Below are 19,464 nucleotides of genomic sequence, written 5' to 3'. Positions count from 1 at the left end.
CAAAAGCGGCGGCCCAGCCGAGGGAGGAGCCGAACGGGAGCACAAAGAAGAGCAGCCAAAAGGTCCTGGCGGTCGCTGGGCAATGGTAGGGGGGGCGAGAGCGGTTTGGGGGCCCCCGTGAGAGCCGGGGGGGAACCCCGGTAGCCGCGGAGTGGGGAGAGCGGAGAGGGGCGATCCCGGAGCTGGGGGACCCCCGGAATGCTGGAGGGGGGGAGCAGAGAGGGAGCGCCGGGCCCCTTAAGCGGGGGTCCCGGTGAGGGGGAAGGCCTTGGAGTGTGGAGAGGAGGGGGGCCTTGAGGCGGGGTGGGAGCCGAGAGCGCCAAGAGGTTTGCGAGGGTGGGAGCAGAGAGAGGAGGGCCAGCCGGCCCCGGGAGGCAGAGTGGGGAGAAGTGAGCCCTGGGACCCCTCTGGAAACACTAAAGGGGACCCCAGAGAGTGGGAACCCCCCGGAGCCGCGGGACCCCCGGCAGCCCGGAGAAGGGGGACCCCCAATGCAGGCAGAAGTGCCATCAGACCAGACAGGGAGGATCCCCCTAACCCCAGAGAGCAGAGAGGGGGAACTCCTGGGAGGGGAATTTGGGCTGAATGTTGGTGTTTTGGGGGTTTTTATGGACACAAGTTGCCCGGTGAGTCCTTGAGCTGGACTTGGGCAGGAGGAACCCCAAGGGCAATGTGCTCACCCCATGTTGTCCCCCTCCAGTAAGATTTCTGCTTCCCAAAGCTTGGGCGGATGGAGGAGGAGGCTGCGAGGAAGAGGAAGATGCCTTGGGCCCCCCAGGCAGGTGAGGAGGAAGTCAGTGCCCCTTTGGGTGGGTCTTTTGTCTTTTGTGGCCGTCCTGCCGGGGCCGGAGTTGGGGGGATGTCCTTGGGCTTCGCTGTGGGCCGGAGGCAAATCCCCTGCGTGTCCTTGTTGGTTCCTGCCCCAGGCCCCGAGGTGAGGCCGGAGAGCGCGGAGGACAAATCCCCCCGGCAGAGCCTGGTGGGAGAGGCCGTTTTGAAGGGCTCCCCGGCGCAGGAAGGCAGCGGGGAGGAAAAGGGCCGGAGATGCCCCCGCAGGAGGGGCTCCAAAGCCAGCCCAGGGGGCTGTGAGGAGGAAAGAGCCAGCGTGTGCCGGGAAGGCGGCCGGAGCTTGAGGTGGAGCTGCGAGCTGGTGGTCCCTGAGCAGCCTCCCAGCAGGGAGAAACCCTTCAGGTGCTTGGAATGTGGGAAGAGCTTCAGCAAGAGATCCAGCCTCCTGAGGCACCAGCACATCCACACTGGGGAACAGCCCTACACGTGTGGGGAGTGTGGGAAGAGCTTCAGGCAGAGCTGCAACCTCCGCAACCACCGTCGCATCCACAGTGGGGAACGGCCCTACATGTGTGAGGAGTGTGGGAAGAGCTTCAGTGACATCTCCACCCTCCGCAAACACCGTCGCATCCACAGTGGGGAACGGCCCTACACGTGTGGGGAGTGTGGGAAGAGCTTCAGGGACAGCTCCAGCCTTTGCAAACACCGTTGCATCCACACCAGGGAATGGCCCTACAAGTGCTTGGAATGTGGGAAGAGCTTCAGCACAAGCACCAAGCTGCTCAGCCACCAGCACATCCCCACTGGGGAACAGCCCTACACGTGTAGGGAATGTGGGACAGCTCCATCCTCTACACCCACCTTCCCATCCACATCAGGGAGAGGCCTCACAACTGTGGGGAGTGTGGGAAGAGCTTCAGGGACAGCTCTGCCTTGACCTCCCACCAACGGACCCACCGGTAAGAGAAGCCCCGAGTGCCCCGACTGCGGGAAGAGCTTCGGCCGCTGCTCCAACTCCATCAGCCATGGGAGGACCCGCGTTGGATGATCCACAGGGACCCCCGTTGGGCACAGACCTGGTGTGCTGGTTTAAAGGTAAACCAGCAGGGGAAATGACAGCGGTGACCCCTAGAATGGGATGGAACAGCTGGAAAGGGAATGAGAATGCCTGGAATGGGAATGGGGACATCAGGAATGGGATGGGGACAATAGCAATGGGATGGGAACACCAGGAATTGGAATGGGAACACCTGGAATGGGAATTGGGACATTGGGAGCAGACTGGGGACACTAGGAATGGGAATGCGGGCAGCAGGAATGGGAATGGGGACATGTGGAATGGGGAGGGAACACCTGGAATGGGAATGGGAACACCTGGAATGGGAATGGGGACACCTGGAATGGGAATGGGAACACCTGGAATGGGAATGGAGACACCTGGAACGGGAATGGGAACACCAGGAATGGGAATGGGAACACCTGGAATGGAAATGGGAACACCTGGAATGGAAATGGGAACACCTGGAATGGGAATGGGAACAACTGGAATTGGAATGGAGACACCTGGAATGGGAACACCAGGAATGGGAATGGGAACACCTGGAATGGAAATGGGGACACCAGGAATGGGAATGGGAACACCTGGAATGGGAATGGGAACACCTGGAATGGGAATGGGGACACCAGGAATGGGAATGGGGACAAAAGGAATGGGAACACCTGGAATGGAAATGGGAACACCTGGAATTGGAATGGAGACACCTGGAATGGGAACACCTGGAATAGGGATGGGAACACCTGGAATGGAAATGGGGACACCAGGAATGGGAACACCTGGAATGGAAATGCTAACACAAGGAATGGGAATGGGAACACCTGGAATTGGAATGGAGACACCTGGAATGGGAACACCTGGAATTGGAGTGGAGACACCTGGAATGGGAACACCTGGAATGGAAATGGGGACACCAGGAATGGGAATGGAAACACCTGGAATGGAAATGGGAACACCTGGAATTGGAATGGAGACACATGGAATGGGAACACCAGGAATGGGAATGGGAACACCTGGAATGGAAATGGGGAGACCTGGAATGGGAACACCTGGAATGGAAATGGGGACACCTGGAATAGGAACACCTGGAATGGGAATGGAAACACCTGGAATGGAAATGGGAACACCTGGAATTGGAATGCAGACACATGGAATGGGAACACCTGGAATGGAAATGGGAACACATGGAATTGGAGTGGAGACACCTGGAATGGGAACACCTGGAATGGGAATGGGAACACCTGGAATGGAAATGGGGACACCTGGAGTGGGAACACCTGGAATGGGAATGGGAACACCTGGAATGGAAATGGGGACACCAGGAATGGCAATGGGAACACCTGGAATGGGAGTGGAGACACCTGGAATGGAAATGGGGACACCTGGAATGGGAATGGGGACATCAGAAATGGGAATGGGGACACCTGGACTGGGAATTGGAAAATTGGGAATGGGAATGGGAACATTGGGAGCAGGTTGGGGACACCAGGAATGGGAATGGGAACACCTGGAATTGGAATGGGAACACCTGGAATGGGAATGGGAACATTGGGAGTAGACTGGGGACACCAGGAATTGGAATGGGGACACCTGGAATGGGAATGGGAACATTGGGAGCAGTTTGGGGACACCAGGAATGGGAATGGGAACACCTGGGATTGGAATGGGGACACCTGGAATGGGAATGGGAACATTGGGAGCAGACTGAGCACACCAGGAATTGGCATGGGGACTTCTGGAAGGGAATGGAGACAACAGGAATGGGAATAGGGAAAACAGAGGTGGGATGGGAACACCTGGAATGGGAATGGGGACAATAGGAATGGGAATGGAGACACCTGGAATATGAATGGGAACACCAAGAACTGGGAATGGGGAAAACAGAAGTGGGATGTGAACACCAGGAACGGGAGGAGGGACAATAGGAATGGGAATGGAGACACCTAGAATGGGATGGAACACCTGGAATGGGAATTGGAACACATGGAATGGGAATGGGAACACCTGGAATGGGATGGGAACAACTAGAATGGGATGGGAACACCTGGAACAGGAATGCAAACCCGTGGAATGGGAATGGGAACAGCCGGGCCCGGGCTGTGTCCCTGGGGAAACAGGAGGCCAGGCCCAAAAGAGTTAACTAAGAAATTGGGGCCTGCTAACAAGCTACCAACATCCAAGACCATCTGTGCTCGTTCTGTTCTACTGACTGGAGCAAAGCTTCAGAGAATAGTGCAGGAACATGTCCTAGGCCTCGAGGGGATAAATTAGAGAGACAGCAGGATCAGGGAGACATTGGAATAGGAGGAATAGGCCGGGAGCCAGGGCTTTTTCCAAGCCTCAGTGAGCGGGTCAAGAAGAATGGAAGAGAAGGAAGGTCAAGCTGAGGAAGATGAGTTGAAGCCCCCAGAGCCATGGAGGAAGAGTGGAAGTACCCTCAGGATTGAGGGCCAAGAGAAACACCGCCCCAAGCCCCGCCTGAGCTCCACCTCTACTCCGCCTGTTATTAATATGCATCGATAGATGTTGTAATCACTTGAATATGCATTTAATCCCAGCTGAAGATTGTAGAAAAATGCTGATTTTGTGTGAAGCCTTCCAGCAAGTTTGTCCAGCGCCAGCTGGCTTGCTCCCAACGTTGAATAAACAAATCCCTTGCTGCTTAAAGATAAAAAAGTCTCTCAGCAGTTTCTCGGACCGATTTTTCGGATTCAGCGCCCAGTCAGTCCCAGGATGATCCCAGTCACTCCTGGTCTCTCCCAGTTGCTCCCAGTTTCCCCCATGTGGTCCCACTCATTCCCAGTTGCCCCCAGAAGCTTCCAGCATGATCCCAGTTGCTCACAACCACTTCCAGTCATCCCCAGTGCACTCCCAGTTGCTCCCAGTATGATCCCAATCACCTCCTGCATGATCCCACTCACTCCTGGTATGATCCCAGGATGACCCCAGTCACCCTCAGTGTGGTCTCAGTTGCTCCCAGCATGGGCCAAGCTTCTCCCACCGTGATCCCAGGATGATCCCAGTTGTCCCCATCATGGTCCCAGTTGCTCCCAGTTGCCCCTAGCACAGATCCAGTCACTCCAAGTATGATCCCAGTCCTCCCTCCTGACAGTCCCAGTCAATCCCAGTTGCTTCTCTTGTAGATCCAGTCACTCACAGTTCCTTCCAGTTGCCCCCAGCCTGGTCCTAATTCCCCTTCACATGGTCCCAGTCACTCCCAGTATGGTCCCAGTCACCCCCACCATGGTTGCAGACACTCCCAGTATATCCCAGTAGAGCCCTCAGCATGCTCCTAGTCCTTCCCAGTCACTCCCAGATGCCCCAGTAACATTTCAGTTTCCACCAGTATGATCCCAGTGACTCCAAGGCACTCCCACTATATCCTATGTGGCCTCCAGTTGCTTCCAGTAGCCCTCAGTGTGGTCCCAGTTGCTCCCAGTATGATCCCTGTTGCCCCAGTTCTGGTCCTGGCGGGTCCCAGTGTTCTCAGATCCTGCTCCCGGGGGGTCCTACTGGGTCCCAGTCCTGGTCCTGGTGTATCCTGGTGTCCCAGTCCATCCCAATCTGTCCCAGTCTGTCCCAGTCTGTCCCAGTCATTCCCAGTCTGTCCCAGTCCATCCCAGTCCCTTCCCAGCCGTTTCCCAGGTCCTGCCCCCCCTGCCCCCCAAGATGCTGACGGGGTCGGGGCTCCGTCTTTGGCTTCGTCTCCCTGGGCCTGCCTGGAATGAAGGGGCCGCTGGGACACTGCGGGACCTCCTGAGACCAAAGGAACCCCAGGAGAATTTGGATACTCCTGGAATCAAGGCACAACTGGGACACTGCAGGGCCCTATGGAAAAAAAGGAACCTTGTGACACTGCGGAATTCCTGAAATCCAGGGGCCTTTGGGACATGGGGGCCTCATGGAACCAAAGGAACCCTGAGGTGTTTCCGAAGGTCATGGAATCAAGGGGCCACTGGGACACTGCAGGGCCTCTGGGAATTAAAGGAACACTGGGACACTGGGGCAGGACATCCCCCTGCAATGGCACCAAGACAATGCCCCATTTGCAAAGGGGTCAGTGCTGAGCTGAGAGGGGGCCAGGCCAAGGTAGGAGATGTTGGACCCCAGACTGGTTTCACCCCAAATGAAGCCCCTGATGGTGAGGGAAGCCCTGGAGTCCAAGGCCTGTCAGTCCCTGGGTTTCTACCAGAAAGGGCCAGTCCCCTTTCCCAGGGGCAGGTTCTTCCAACAGAACCCTTCTTGGGGGTGTGTGGAGATTCCTGCCTTGACTGGGGACCCCCCCAAAGTCACTGCTGGAGGTTGAGAGCAGAGATCTCCCCACGAGCGCTGCTCTGGGGGAGTTCCATCCATCTCTAATTAAAAATTCTTGCTTGTTTGCCAGCTTTAGTAGAATTGCTTCAACAATTGCTTTAGTGTATTGCCCTGTCATATCTTATCCTGTACTACTGGTAGTTTTAGTGTGTATGTTCTGTAGTAAATAATTCTGGTTTAGTCCTTTTGTCTGATCATTATTAGTAATAAGTAGTTCATTGATATAAATGTAACTGCTTTTCCATCATTAAAACCTGTGGGACAAAACTGGTTCAATCCCATCTCTATAATTCCTTAAATTCAAAGCATTGGCATAACCCAAGGCTGAGATTGGATCCAGCTGCCCCCAGGCTCCTCTGGGTGCAGAGTTTAGAAAGCCAGGGAGTCCGTTCTGCATCTCGGGAGTCCAGGGCAGGACTTCTCCCATCAACTTTGTCTGAGCCTTGAACTCCCCCTGCCACAGGGGGGATGGGGAAAAGGGAGCAGGAAAGGGGAGAAAAGGTGGGAAAAAGGGGGCGTGGGACCCCTTCAGCTGAGGGGCCAAAGGGGTGGGACCCCCAAAGGGAGCAGAGGGAAGCTGTGGTTTAGTGGGACAATAGGAAAGGGGTGGGAGAGAAGGGAAAAGTGGTGGGCTGAGAGCCCCAAAACTGAGTGTGAGGGGTGTTGGGACCCCAAAGTTATTGGGAGGGGGGTGGGAGACCCCAACTGAGTGCAGAGGGGGTCTGGGGGCTGGGGAGACCATAGGAAAGGGGTGGGAGAGGGGCAGAAAAGGGAGGGTGGGACAGCAGGAAGAGGAGTCCCATGGGGGTCCCTTGGTGTCCCCATCACTTGAGCCCTGGAGCAGTTCCCTGGGGCTCTGGGGGGGTTGGATCTGCACTGGGGGGTCCCCAAACCCCCTGTCCATCCCTGGGGGGCTGATGGGGGGTTCCCCTCCACCCAACAGCCAGTGCTGCAGTGGCCACGGGGGAAAAGGTGGGAAAAGGGGGGTCTGGGGTGGCCCCTGAGCTCCCACCCTGCTGTGGGGTATCACAGCCAGCACGGCTTCCCCAGAGGAAAGGCCTGCTGATCAAACCTGAGTTACTTTATGACAACATCACCCCCTGGCTGATCAAGGGAAGGCAGTTGATGGGACCTTCTTGGGTTTCAGTGAAGCTTCCCATAGTGTCTGTGCCCAGATCCCTCTGGACAAAGTGTCCAGCCCAGAGCTGGATAAACACACCCTGTGCTGGGCGAGCAATGGGCTCCCGGGTCGGGCACAGAGGGTGGCAGTGACTGGGGGACATCAGATGGGGGTCACTAGGGGGGTTCCCCAGGGCTCCATCTGGGCCCTGTGCTCTCCAACATCTCCATCCATGACTTGGACGCAGCACTGGAAGGGACACGGAGCAAGTTTGCAGATGACCCCAACCTGGGAGGAGCTGCTGAGTCCCTGGAGGGCAGGGAGGCCCTGCAGAGAGACCTGGACAGATCCCAGGGCTGGGAATCACCACCCATGGAAGTTCAACAAGGGGCAGTGCTGGATTCTGCCCCTGGGATGGGCAACCCCAGATGTGGGGACAGAGTGGGAATGAGAGGCTGGAGAGCAGTGCTGGGAAAGGGCCCTGGGGGTCCTGGGGGTGCCCACTTGGCCAGGAGTCAGCAGTGCCCTGGCAGCCAGGAGGGACAACCCTGTCCTGGGGGCATCAGGCCCAGCATGGCCGGGCCAGGGAGGGGATTGTCCCGCTCTGCTCTGCCCTGGGGCGGCCTCACCTCAATAGTGGGGCACTCTGGGGGGACACAATGGAAGGAAGAGATTGAGCCAGTCGAGAGTGTCCAAAGGAGGCCACCAGGATGGGGAAGGCTCTGCAGGGGAAGCCTTAGGAGGAGCAGCTCAGGGCACTTGGGGTGTTCAGCTGCACAAGAGGAGACTGAGGGGAGACCTCATGGCAGTTCCAACTTCCTCAGGAGGGGTAGAGGAGGGGCAGGCCCTGAGCTCTGCTCTGGGGGGACCAGGGACAGCCCCCAGGGAATGGCCTGGAGTTGTGTCAGGGCAGGCTCAGGTTGGATGTTAGAAAGAGGTTCTTCCCCCCCAGGCTGGTTGGCACTGAACAGGCTCCCCAGGGCAGTGGGCACAGCACCAAGGCTGACAGAGCTCCAGGACAGTTTGGATGATCCTCTGGGGCACAGGCTGTGACTCTTGGGGATGGGCCTTTGCAGGGCTGAGGGTTGGACTTGATGATCCCTGTGGGGTCCCTTCCAACTCGCACATTCTTTCATTCTGGGATTCTGTAACACTTTGCCTGCTTTGCTGCTTCTGTGAACCACGAGTTCCTTATAGAATCATAGAATCAGCTGGGTTGGAAGGGACCCCACAGGGATCATCAAGTCCAACCCTTGATCCAACACCGCTGCAGTTACTAGGCCATGGCACTGATGCCACATCCAGTCTCTTTTTAAAAATCTCCAGGGACTGGGAATCCCCCACTTCCCTGGGCAGCCCATTCCAATGTCTGACCACCCTCTCTGTGAAGAAATTCTTTCTAATATCTAACCTAAACCTCCCCTGTCACAGCTTAAGACCATGCCCTCTTGTCTTGCTGATGGTTGCCTGGGAAAAGAGACCAACCCCCACCTGGCTCCCCCCTCCTGTCAGGGAGTTGCAGAGAGTGAGGAGGTCTCCCCTGAGCCTCCTCTTCTCCAGGTTGAACAGCCCCAGCTCCCTCAGCCTCTCCTCATAGGACTTGTGCTCCAGCCCCTTCCCCATCCTCGTTGCCCTACTCTGGACCTGCTCCAGGACCTCAATGTCCTTCCTGAGCTGAGGGCCCAGAACTGGACACAGCACTCCAGGGGTGGCCTCACCAGTGCTGAGTCCAGGGGAAGAATCACTTCCTTGGACCTGCTGGCCACGCTGTTCCTGATTGTATTAGGGAGGGTTCAAAACCATACTGAAACTCAAAACCAAGACACCATTAAAAGCTTAACAAAAACCAATATTTATTACCAAGAGGTGGCCAACAAAACGAACAAATCCAAAAGGGAGGAAGGAGGAGAGAAATAAGCCCCCAGTTCCCCAGCTGTTGCCCATAAAGTTCTCTTACTGACCTAGCAGGCCTATAATTACCCAGAGCAGAAGCTGCATCCTTGGAGAGTCAGTAAGTTCACAAACTGGCAGGTGTCCCCGCCAAAGGCAACATTGTCCTTGGTGTGAAGTTAGCTCTCCCCAAGAAAGCACTATCTGCTTTTTATACAATTAACTGAGTGGCCACAGCCTCCCAGGAGTGGCCAGCACTGCCCAGCCCGAGGCCCTCAGTCCCACCCCCCGTTATGTCAGTGCCTCCCTTCTGTGCACCTGAGAACTTGGGAAATCCCCTCACACACACACAGTGTGTTTTGGGGGTCTTTCTTAATTGAGTCTGGGGACGAGCCTTCCTCATCCTCCTCCTCAATCTCTCCTTCAAGCAGCCTTGGAGGACAACTGGCCAATCACAGAACACCAATTACAACAGTTTATACACAAGTTCTTCCTCCATGGATGAATTCACTGTTTTATCAGTGAACTTGGCAGGGAGAATATAAACTCCTGCAGGTGGCTGGGGCCAAACACAGACCCAAAGTTTCAGCATCAATTCCCCCTAGTACAGATAAACAAGCGCAGGGAAAGCCCCGTGTGCGCAGAAGAGATGCACTGACATCACCAAGGGGTGGGACTGAGGGCTCTGGCTGGGCGGTGCTGGCCACACCTGCCGAGGTTGAGGGGACTCAATTAATTGTATAAAAGCAGATAGCTCTTTTTTTGGAGGGGAGCAAGCTCCACATCAAGGACAACGTTGCCTTTGGCAGGGACACCTGCCAGTTTGTGAACTTACTGACTCTCCAAGGATGCACCTTCTGCCATTGGTAATTAGAGGCATTCTAGGTCAGTGAGATAACTTTATGGGCAACAGCTGAGTGACTGGGGGAGGTCATGCTGCGGGCTTATTTCTCTCTTCCTTCCTCTCCTTTGGGTATGTTCGTTTTGTTGGCCACCTCTTGCTAATAAATATCAGTTTTGTTGAGCTTTCAATGGTGTCGTGGTTTCAGCTTCAGTATGATCCGAACCCCTCCCCAATACAGCCAGCCAAAGGGACGGTGGGTTGACAGGCCCAGATCTCTGAAAGATGAGTTGAGGGCTCTGAGGTAGAGAGGGGATGAGAGCCTGGTACAGTCTTGGGAATTGCTGGGAGGGCTTTTGAAAGGAGTGTAGGGGAAAGGGATATCTAAGAACAAGTCCCTCAGGAGAGGGAAGCAGAGAGGCTGAGTTTTCACCCCAACAAAAGGGTCTGCAGGGCAGAGCAGAGAATATGCCCACATAAGATTCTTGTGCGTCCGTCTTTGCAGTTCTGACAGGCACTTCTTGTCACAGCCTGTCCTCTCCATTCCAGAATGGGCCCTGGCAACCAAAGAACCAACGCCCTACAACCCCAAAGTGAAGCCCCACCTTTGTGCCATGGGCCCCTTTGTGGTGTCACAACCTGTCCTCTCCATTCTGGAATAGCCCCTGGAAACCAAAGAACCAACACCTCACACCACCACAGTGCAGCCCCACCTGTCTGCCACGGGACTCTTTGGGATGTCACGGCCTTTCCCCCAGGAAAGAAAGCCTGGAACCTTCGGGTTTCACATGCAGTTGGGGGGACACCCTGGGCACTCCATGGGCAGCAAGAGCTTTCTGTCCTGTCCCTTTTTGTCTGGCAGGAATCTTCAGCTGTGTTCAGTTTGGGCAGTCAGACTGGCAATTTCAGCGCAGGGCTCCTGCAAGTGAACGACAGCCCTTCCCTCCAGGAAAGAAACCCCTTACCCTCGGTCTCTTCTCCTGTTCCTTAAAACACAACCTGCAGGGGAGCTTTCTGGGGTCTCTTCTCTTGGGAATTGGGAAGACAGGCCCACTCCCATGTTTAACACCTCAGGCAAAACCACCCTTTGAACACCTTTCCCAACCTTCCCCAACCTTTCCCAAAGCCCAGATTTTACAGGCGTCCTGTAATTATGGCCCAATCTCACCCAAGCCCACAAACCATGACAGAAACCTCTCAGCCTCACGCTGCACCCTTCCCATTGCTGTGCCTTATGTGCAGGCAAAAGGCCTTAAAATCAAGTACCCAAAATTCATGGCCTGTTCTTTTTCCCAGAAAAGAAGGCGTGGTGAACTCTCCAGACCAGGGAACTGGAAGATCTCCCCAAAGCTCCTTTGGTACACGCTGCAGGGCCAACGATTCCTCTGCTCTGCCCTGTCGGCGCTGCTTTGTCTCATCTGGGTCCCCAGAAACCGTCAGCGAAAGCCGGGGAATAAAATCTCTGAGCAGTTGGTTGGGTTCCAGAGGTGACCCTACTTCATTCAGCGCTGAAGGGACACAGGAATTGCTCTCTAACACCTGTACATCAGTTCTCAAAACTTTTAACTATTTCTACATTTTAGCAGACAAAGATATTCCTGTCCCTGGGCTTACCAGTTCTCTGCAGGAATTCTTCTTCTCTCTTCTATTGGCTCTTGATTTCTCACTTTGCATGATGCTTAGTCCACAGTTTTTGTCCTTTTCTTGTCTTTTCCCTAGATAGGGAGAACCTCAGTAACTGTCTGTGTTAGTTTTGTCTTCATCTCTGGTTTCTCTAAGGGCCTTTGCCCTTGCCCCGCCCACTGCACCCCGTGGTTTCTGGGAGGGAGATGGCTCTGGGGAGGAGACTGGAGTGGCGGAGGTGGGTGTAGAAGAAGGTGAGTCTGGGGAGGGGCTCCGCGCGCGGAGGCGGCGCTGTGGGTGGAATTACAAGAGCCCGCCTCTGTTTTTCCCGCGTCGATTTTTCCCGTGAAACCCGGGGCCCCGCCTCCTCACGCCATTTCAAAATCACCGCGATCCTCTTCTTCGCACCCTCCCGCCATCTTGGGACTCGCTGTCCGTCTCCCACCCACCATCTTGTGTAGTACAGCTGATGTCCTTCTTTTCCCTCCCTCCATTTTGATGGAAACTTGCAGTGCCCTTGTCTGAGTGGTAGGTGTCAGTGCCAGTACTCTTAGTGTCCTTGTCCGTGTTTTCTATGTCCTTCTCTGCACTTGGTTTATTTTCTTCTACCAATTGAGAGGATTCAGCACCTTGGATGTTACTGCTGATGTTCTTGCTCATCATCTGGTACTGAAGCACCATCAGAAGAACCCTCCAGGCTATAAGCGCCTCCTTAGCGAGCTGGTCACCCTTACCGCTCTCCCGCCATAGCTGGAACCCGATGGCTTGCCACTTAACAAATGACGTATTATCGCTAACTTGGTGACCATTGCGGTCAAGCCATCTGGCGAGAGCTTTCGCTGATTTCTTATCAAGCGGGTGACCGTGCTCTGTTACAAAGTCTTTGAGGCGGCGGTAAACGAATTTCTGGGAGGTAGAGAGTGTGAGTCCCATGATGTTAATCAGGTTTCTCAACACTTCCAGATGTTATTCCTCCCTTCTTAGTTTAAATTACAGGGATGAGGTGTTGGGTGAGGGTGTCAGGAATGTCCCCTGACTTGTCCCGGCAAGTTCCTCAAAAAGAATGCCAAGAAATTCTATTTAATAAATTGGTCATCGAAAAGGCTAACGAGGACTGCCAGAAAGCACTTAAGCTTTTGAAAGATCCCACTCTACTAGAGATGATAGAAGCCTGCAAAAATATAGGATCGAACTCCCATAAAGCACGTCTTTTGGCTGCCGCATTTTCTGGTCCTAACCATTGCTTTGAGTGCGGGGAGAAGGGACACTTTAAAAAACATTGTCCCCAATTGTCTCAATCCACACCCGACTTACCCAAAACCTTGTGTCGTAGGTGCGGGAAGGGACGGCACTGGACCTCCAGCTGCCGATCGCTCACGAACATCAACGGTGAGCCTCTCCCTCCGCGCCGATCACCCAGGTTACGAAAGCGAGTAACCTTTTCATCACTACCGGACCTTCAGTCATGTGAGTGCGGGCCGGCTGGAAACGGGGAGCTGAGCGCTCGGGGGAGCGCGATGACAGAAGTTGCCCCCCACGTGCGCTCGATTCTGCGCCAACCATCACGCCCAGCTACCCCGTAGTTCGGCGGCCGCTCCCTGACCCGGTCCCGGTGGCGAACCAGTGTTCTCCACTCCCCTGGGTCATCTTGTCGGTTGTTCACCCCTCCCTTCACCTTAGCTCATATGAGCAACTCGCCAGGGTTCAACCATCAACAACGGTCGACCCTGATGCCACTTATTTGATTACCTCACACTTTTCAGCAGTGGATAAAGGCACTATGGTAGTGCCTCCCCTTCTGACTGGGCTTACAGATACTAACATTGCTGTCTGTTTATATGTTCATACTCCCCCTGTGCAGCTGGAGGACCGTTTTCCCGTGGCCAAGATGATATCTATGGATGACTTGCTGCGTGTGCTGTCTTTCGACGAGGAGCAGAGGAGGAAGGACGAGAAGGAAGTCCTATGGTCAACAACTGTCGAATCCTCTCGCCCTCTATTAACATGTCAAATCTATTATTCACAGCCCAGACATCCACAGCGAGTCAAAGTAGAAGGACTCTTGGACATGGGAGCAGACGTTACCATCGTCGCCTCCAAGGACTGGCCGCATGGGTGGCCCGCGCAGACGGCATACGTGCAAGTTAGCGGCGTGGGGGGAACACAATACCCAGTCAGAAGCAAGGAGGTACTTACTGTTTAGGGGTCGGAGGGCAGACCAACATCCCTCCAACCATATATCTTGAACATACCAATCACACTTTGGGGACGGGACGCTGTGGAGCAGTGGGAGCTCTCTTTGAGAACCCTGTCTCCTGAAGAAAATTTTTAGGTGGGATCACTGAAGTGATGCAGTTCCCCAAACTGAGCTGGAAAACTGATGTGCCAGTTTGGGTTGATCAGTGGCCCCTACCAAGAAAAAAGCTGCAGATTTTAAATGATTTAGTGAATCAGGAATTGGCCAAAGGACACCTGGAGTCTTCCACCAGTCCCTGGAACACTCCAGTGTTTGTCATTCAAAAGTCCTCAGGTTCCTGGAGATTTCTCCAGGACCTGCGCAAAGTTAATGAGGTCCTGGAACCAATGGGAGCCCTCCAGCAGGGAATGCCGTCACCATCTATGCTCCCTGCTGAATGGCCCCTAGTGGTCATTGACATAAAGGACTGCTTCTTCCAAATATACTTAAATTCGGCTGATTCGGTCCAATTTGCATTTTCTGTCCCTGCCATCAACGCCTGTGAACCTCACCGCAGGTTCCAGTGGAAGGTGCTTCCCCAGGGGATGAAAAATTCCCCAACGCTCTGTCAGATGTACGTGGCAGAAGTGTTGCGTCCAATTCGGCAGAAATACCCACAATCGATCATCTTCCATTATATGGATGATGTGTTGATTTGTGCCAAATCTCAATTGGCTGTGAATAAAACGTTAAATTCAACTATTTCGGCTCTAAAAGATAAAGGATTGGAAATATCCCCTGAAAAGGTTCAAAGGGAAGCACCCTGGAGGTATCTTGGACTCAAAATTACAGAAAAAGCCCTCAGGCCTCAGGCAATCGAAATTGACAAGCGAGTCCAGACATTAAACGGCCTCCAAAAACTACTGGGAGCGATCAATTGGATCAGACCTGTGCTGGGGATCACAACCGATGATCTGCACCCACTGTTCGAGCTGCTCCGAGGAGATGCTGACCTGTCCTCCCCTCGTCACTTAACATCAGACGCAATGAAGGCCCTATCCACTGGTGAAAAGAAAGTGTCCGAAAGACAATCGTGTAGGAGGATGGAGGGACTGCCATCCTCCTTGGGAATCATAAGGGAAGAGAGACAGCCTTTCGGCCTTCTAGGCCAGTTTACCGGCGACAAAAAGGACTTCTGTTTGTGGGAGTGGATATTCCTCCCGCACCAATTCGGCAAGACGATCACCACCGTCTCAGAAATGATTGGTAAGATAATATTCAAAGGTCCCACTAGGTGTTTAGAACTCAGCGGTGAGGAACTGGATTTTATCTACCTCCCACTGACTTCTGAACACCTAGAACAACTGTTGCAAACTTCCATCGGTTTTCAAATCGCCATCGGAGACTAACCGGGAGAAATTCAGCTACACCTCCCGGCGTGCCCATTTATTCAGAGATTAATCAAAATTCCACTGAAACTAAAAATTGTTCAATCAGATTTACCCATAAAAGATGCTAAAACCATATTCACTGATGGCTCTGGGAGAACTGGCAATGCGGTTGTAATTTGGTGAGAAAAAGACAATTGGCTACACGATATACATAAAGTACAAGGTTCTCCCCAAATTGTGGAACTTTCGGCAGTTGTGCGAGCTTTCCAAATTTTTTGTGGTGAGCCAATTAACGCAGTTTCAGATTCGGCCTATGTTGTTGGTGTGGTCAAACGTATTGAAAATTCATATCTAAAAGATGTGTCCAATCGGAGTTTATTTGAATTGCTGACTAAACTGCTATTTTTAATTCAGAATAGACAATACGGCTTTTTTATTGTCCATACCAGGTCACACACCGCTCTACCAGGTCCTGTGGCGGAGGGAAACCAGCTTGCCGACCATCTGGCAGGTATGGTGGTTACTCCCAATTTACACCAACAAGCTCAGATTTCTCACGAGTTCTTCCACCAAAATGCACGGTCACTACAGAAACAATTTGGCCTCAAATTATCGCAAGCAAAGGAAATTTTGAAAACGTGCCCTGATTGTCAGATTATCACGCCAGTCGTCCCGGAAGGAACCAATCCGAGAGGTCTTTCAGCGTTAGAAATCTGGCAATCAGATGTCACGCACATCTCTGAATTTGGCAGACTAAAATATGTGCATGTGTCCGTTGACACCTTCTCAAAAATGATTGTGGCCACCGCGCATTTTGGTAAGAAGAGCCGTGATGTAAAAAGACACTTTCTGTGTGCATTCGCGAGGATGAGTGTCCCAAAGCAAATAAAAACAGACAACGGGCCCTCCTACGTGTCTGTGGACACGAAACGGTTTTTTGAACAGTGGGGAGTACACCATACCACCGGGATCCTTCACAATCCCACAGGGCAGGGTATAGTGGAGCGTGCCCACCAAAACATCAAAAATTTATTAAAAAAAACAAAAAAGGGGGAGTATTGGCCTGTCCCCCCAAGAGAAATTAGATAAAATTATGTATGTTTTAAATTTTTTGAATCTGCTGGAGGAATCAGACACTCACGCAAACAGAAGTCCAGCAGATCGCCATTTTGGATCAAGCTCCACTACTGTAACCTCTCTAAAAGCTAAGATCATGTACCGGGACCCACTAACCGAAACATGGACGGGCCCTTTCCCCTTGATCACCTGGGGGAAGGGCTACGCCTGTATTTCAGGTCCGGACGGGCCAAAGTGGGTCACGAGTGAACTGTGCAGGAACCACGATGTGTCAACTTCGCTCTTCGGCGTCGTCATCCTCGGACTCATCCCTCTCTGTGGCATGATACCTCTGCGGGAGTGGATGAGTCAGCCCGGAGAAAACTTGTGGGTAACGCTGGCCAAGGCTACAGGCACGGACACCTTGTGCCTGGCCTTGGCTAGTGCGGGGAGTCCATTTCGCACATGCCTCGTGGGGATTCCCATCACCCCTGTGGAGTGGAACTCCTTTGTATCCCAAACCCGCAACAAAGGAGCCATCCCACTTAATTCTCCAAATCTTGCCCAAACCATTGCAGCACTTAATTTTATTGACATTCCTTTTCAAGAGATTGATTTGTTAGGTTCGCTCCCCGCCACTGCCTGTGTTATTTTTCACCGGTATACTCAACCCATTCTGTTTACGCCCCACAGCATTACTGCAAACAAACCGCTTTACCGCGGGACCTCTTCGCCGTGGTGCAATAATTCAATGGCAACCACCATCCCTATGGACTGGAGGTCCCTCACCCAGGGGGGTGGGGTTGGACGGGGTGGGGAACCCAACAGAGGGTGCTGAACCCAACAGGGTGACCCCAAACCCAACGGGGTGACCCCAAACCCAACAGCTTGGCCCCAAACCCAACAGGGTTGCCCCAAACTCAACGAGGTGACCCCAAATCCAATGGGATTGCCCCAAACCCAATGGGGTGACCCCAAACCCAACGGGGTTGCCCCAAACCCAACGGAGTGACCCCAAACCCACCACAGGTAAAGGAGGTCAGTGCCGCTGTCTACAACTGCACATGCCTGGCCCAGGACTTGGCCAAGATCTTTGAGGCCTACTGGGCCCTGGGCGTGCTGGGGGCCTCCATCCCATCCCCGTGGCCAGAGAATTTCTCCACCTCCTTCAACCTGAAGATGCCGCTGGTGCTGACACTCAGTGGCACCGACACCGCTGTCTACTTCTCCGTACACACCCCACCTGCTGGGGGGGGGTCACGTTGGGTCCTGTTGGGTCACGTTGGGTCATCCCCCCATCCTGGGCGCCCCCGGCAGAGCTCCCCTCCCCCGCTGTGTGCTGAGGGCCGCACTGCCGACCTGGACGCACTGCTGGACGTCATCAACGGCGCCGCTGCCTTCGTGGATGTGGCGGTGATGACTTACCTGCCCGGCACCGAGTTCTCACGGCCCGAGCGCTTCTGGCCACCTATCGACGAACAGCTGCGCCGTGCCATGGTGGAGAGGGGCGTGGCTGTGCGGCTGCTGGTGGGGTGCTGGGAGCACAGCAACCACCAAATGTTCCCCTTCCTGCACTCCCTCGCCGCCCTCGCCAACGGCGGCACCGGCTTCGACGTGCAGGTGGTGGGTGACAACGGGAGGGGGGACACGGTGACCAAGGTGGGGGGATGACTGGCCTTGGGGGGTGACGGTGACGTTGGGGGGGTGACGAGTGGCCTCTGAGGGGTGATGGTGGTGACAGTGACAGGGGGGTGATGAGTGGCCTTGGGGGGCGACAGTGCCATTGGGGGGCTGACAGTGACAGTGGGGGGGTGACGGTGTCATTGGGGGGGTGACAGTGGCCTTGGGGGGTGATGGTGCCATTGCAGGGGTGACAGTGACAGTGAGGGGGTGACGGTATAATTGGGGGGGTGACAATGCCATTGGAGGGGTGATGGTGATGTTGAGGTGGTGACAGTGTCCTTGTGGGGTGACAAGTGGCTCTGGTGGGGGTGACAGTGCCATTGAGGGGGTAACAAGTGGCCTCGAGGGGTGATAGTGCCCTGGGGGGTGTGGCAGACCCCTGGGGGGGGTGATGGCCCCTTGGTGGGGGGTGATGGTCTCCTGTGCCCCCCAGAGGCTGTTCCTGGTGCCCGAGGACCCCCGTCAGTCCCGGATCCCCTTCACCCGCGTGAACCACAACAAGTACATGGTGACAGACAAGGTGGCCTACGTGGGTCAGTGAGGGGCTCGGGGGGGTCTGGGGGTCTCAGGGCTTTCTGGGGGGCTCTGGGAGGAGAGTTTGGAGGGTTCCCTCCCTGTTTCCCTCCCTACAATCACAAAACTCACCCCTGATGATACCCCTAAAACCCTTCCTTGGTCTCCGCAAACCTGGACCCCCCAAACCCCTCCCAGGACCCCTAAAACCCATCCCTAGTCCCCTAAAACCCATCCCAGCCCCTCCAACCCTGTCCCTGGACCCCTCAAACCCCTCCCCGGACCCCTTAAACCCCTCCCTGACCCCTCTCGCCTCATTCCAGTACCCTGAAACCCCTTTTAGGCCCCCCCCCCAACCACTCCCTGGACCCCCCAAACCCCTCCCTGGACCCCTTTAAACCCATCCCAAGTCCCCTAAAACCTATCCCAGCCCCTCCAACCCCATCCCTGGACCCCCCAAACCCCTCCCTGAGTCCCCCAGACCCATTTCTAGATCCCCAAACCTCTCCCTAGACCCCTCGAACCCCTTCCCTGACCCCCCCCGGTGCCCCCCAGGCACATCCAACTGGTCGGGGGATTACTTTGAGCGCACGGGGGGCTTGGGATTGGTCGTGGCCCAGCCTGGAGGTGGCTCTGGAACGTTCCGGGAGAAGCTCCGTGCCCTTTTCCAGCGGGACTGGGAGTCCCAGTACAGTGTCGACATCAGAGACCCCCAGCGCTGGGGGAGCCACTGCGGCACAGAGTGACCCCCAGGGTCCTCCCCCAAGGGGGGCTGGAGCGGCTGCTCCCTGAGAATTTGGGGGGAAAACCGGGAAAAATGGGATTTTGTGTATTCTGTGGTGCCCATGTCATCACTGGAGACTCAAAGCTCGGCCCAGACCCCCCCAAAATATAATAATAATAAATAATAAACCCCCTTTTTGGTTTAGTTTCTGTGTGTACTACTTTACCATGTCTGATTCTATGTTTGCGCAAGTTGCTGCTGAGCTCCATTGAGGCAAACATCGCCCGCGT

General features: G+C 54.6%; 1 protein-coding gene across 1 annotated transcript; it reads left to right on the top strand.

The window, feature by feature from the left end:
- The first annotated feature begins 14,853 nt into the window (after nt 1-14,853).
- Nucleotides 14,854-19,196, top strand: LOC127462967 (5'-3' exonuclease PLD3-like). Its single transcript, XM_051771906.1, has 7 exons — nt 14,854-15,073; nt 15,648-15,709; nt 16,409-16,645; nt 17,284-17,484; nt 17,572-17,877; nt 18,371-18,470; nt 19,006-19,196. The coding sequence occupies exons 1-7, from the start codon at nt 14,854-14,856 to the stop codon at nt 19,194-19,196; spliced, it is 1,317 nt and encodes a 438-aa protein (XP_051627866.1).
- The last annotated feature ends 268 nt before the right edge of the window (nt 19,197-19,464 follow it).

Source organism: Manacus candei, unplaced genomic scaffold, assembly GCF_025592945.1.
Source record: "Manacus candei isolate 608988 ecotype Guabito, Panama unplaced genomic scaffold, ASM2559294v1 h1tg000147l, whole genome shotgun sequence".
NCBI lineage: Eukaryota > Metazoa > Chordata > Aves > Passeriformes > Pipridae > Manacus > Manacus candei.
The sequence above is the reverse complement of the archived record's forward strand: the minus strand, read 5'-3'. Positions and strand labels throughout refer to the sequence as shown.

Excerpts from the sequence above, each read along its gene's own strand:
- LOC127462967 (XM_051771906.1), top strand. The coding sequence starts at position 14,854 with ATGAAGGCCCTATCCACTGGTGAAAAGAAAGTGTCCGAAAGACAATCG. Across the intron at positions 15,710-16,408 it reads GCTTGCCGACCATCTGGCAG|ATCATGTACCGGGACCCACT; the intron begins GTATGGTGGTTA and ends CTAAAAGCTAAG. Across the intron at positions 16,646-17,283 it reads AGCCCGGAGAAAACTTGTGG|GTAAAGGAGGTCAGTGCCGC; the intron begins GTAACGCTGGCC and ends AACCCACCACAG.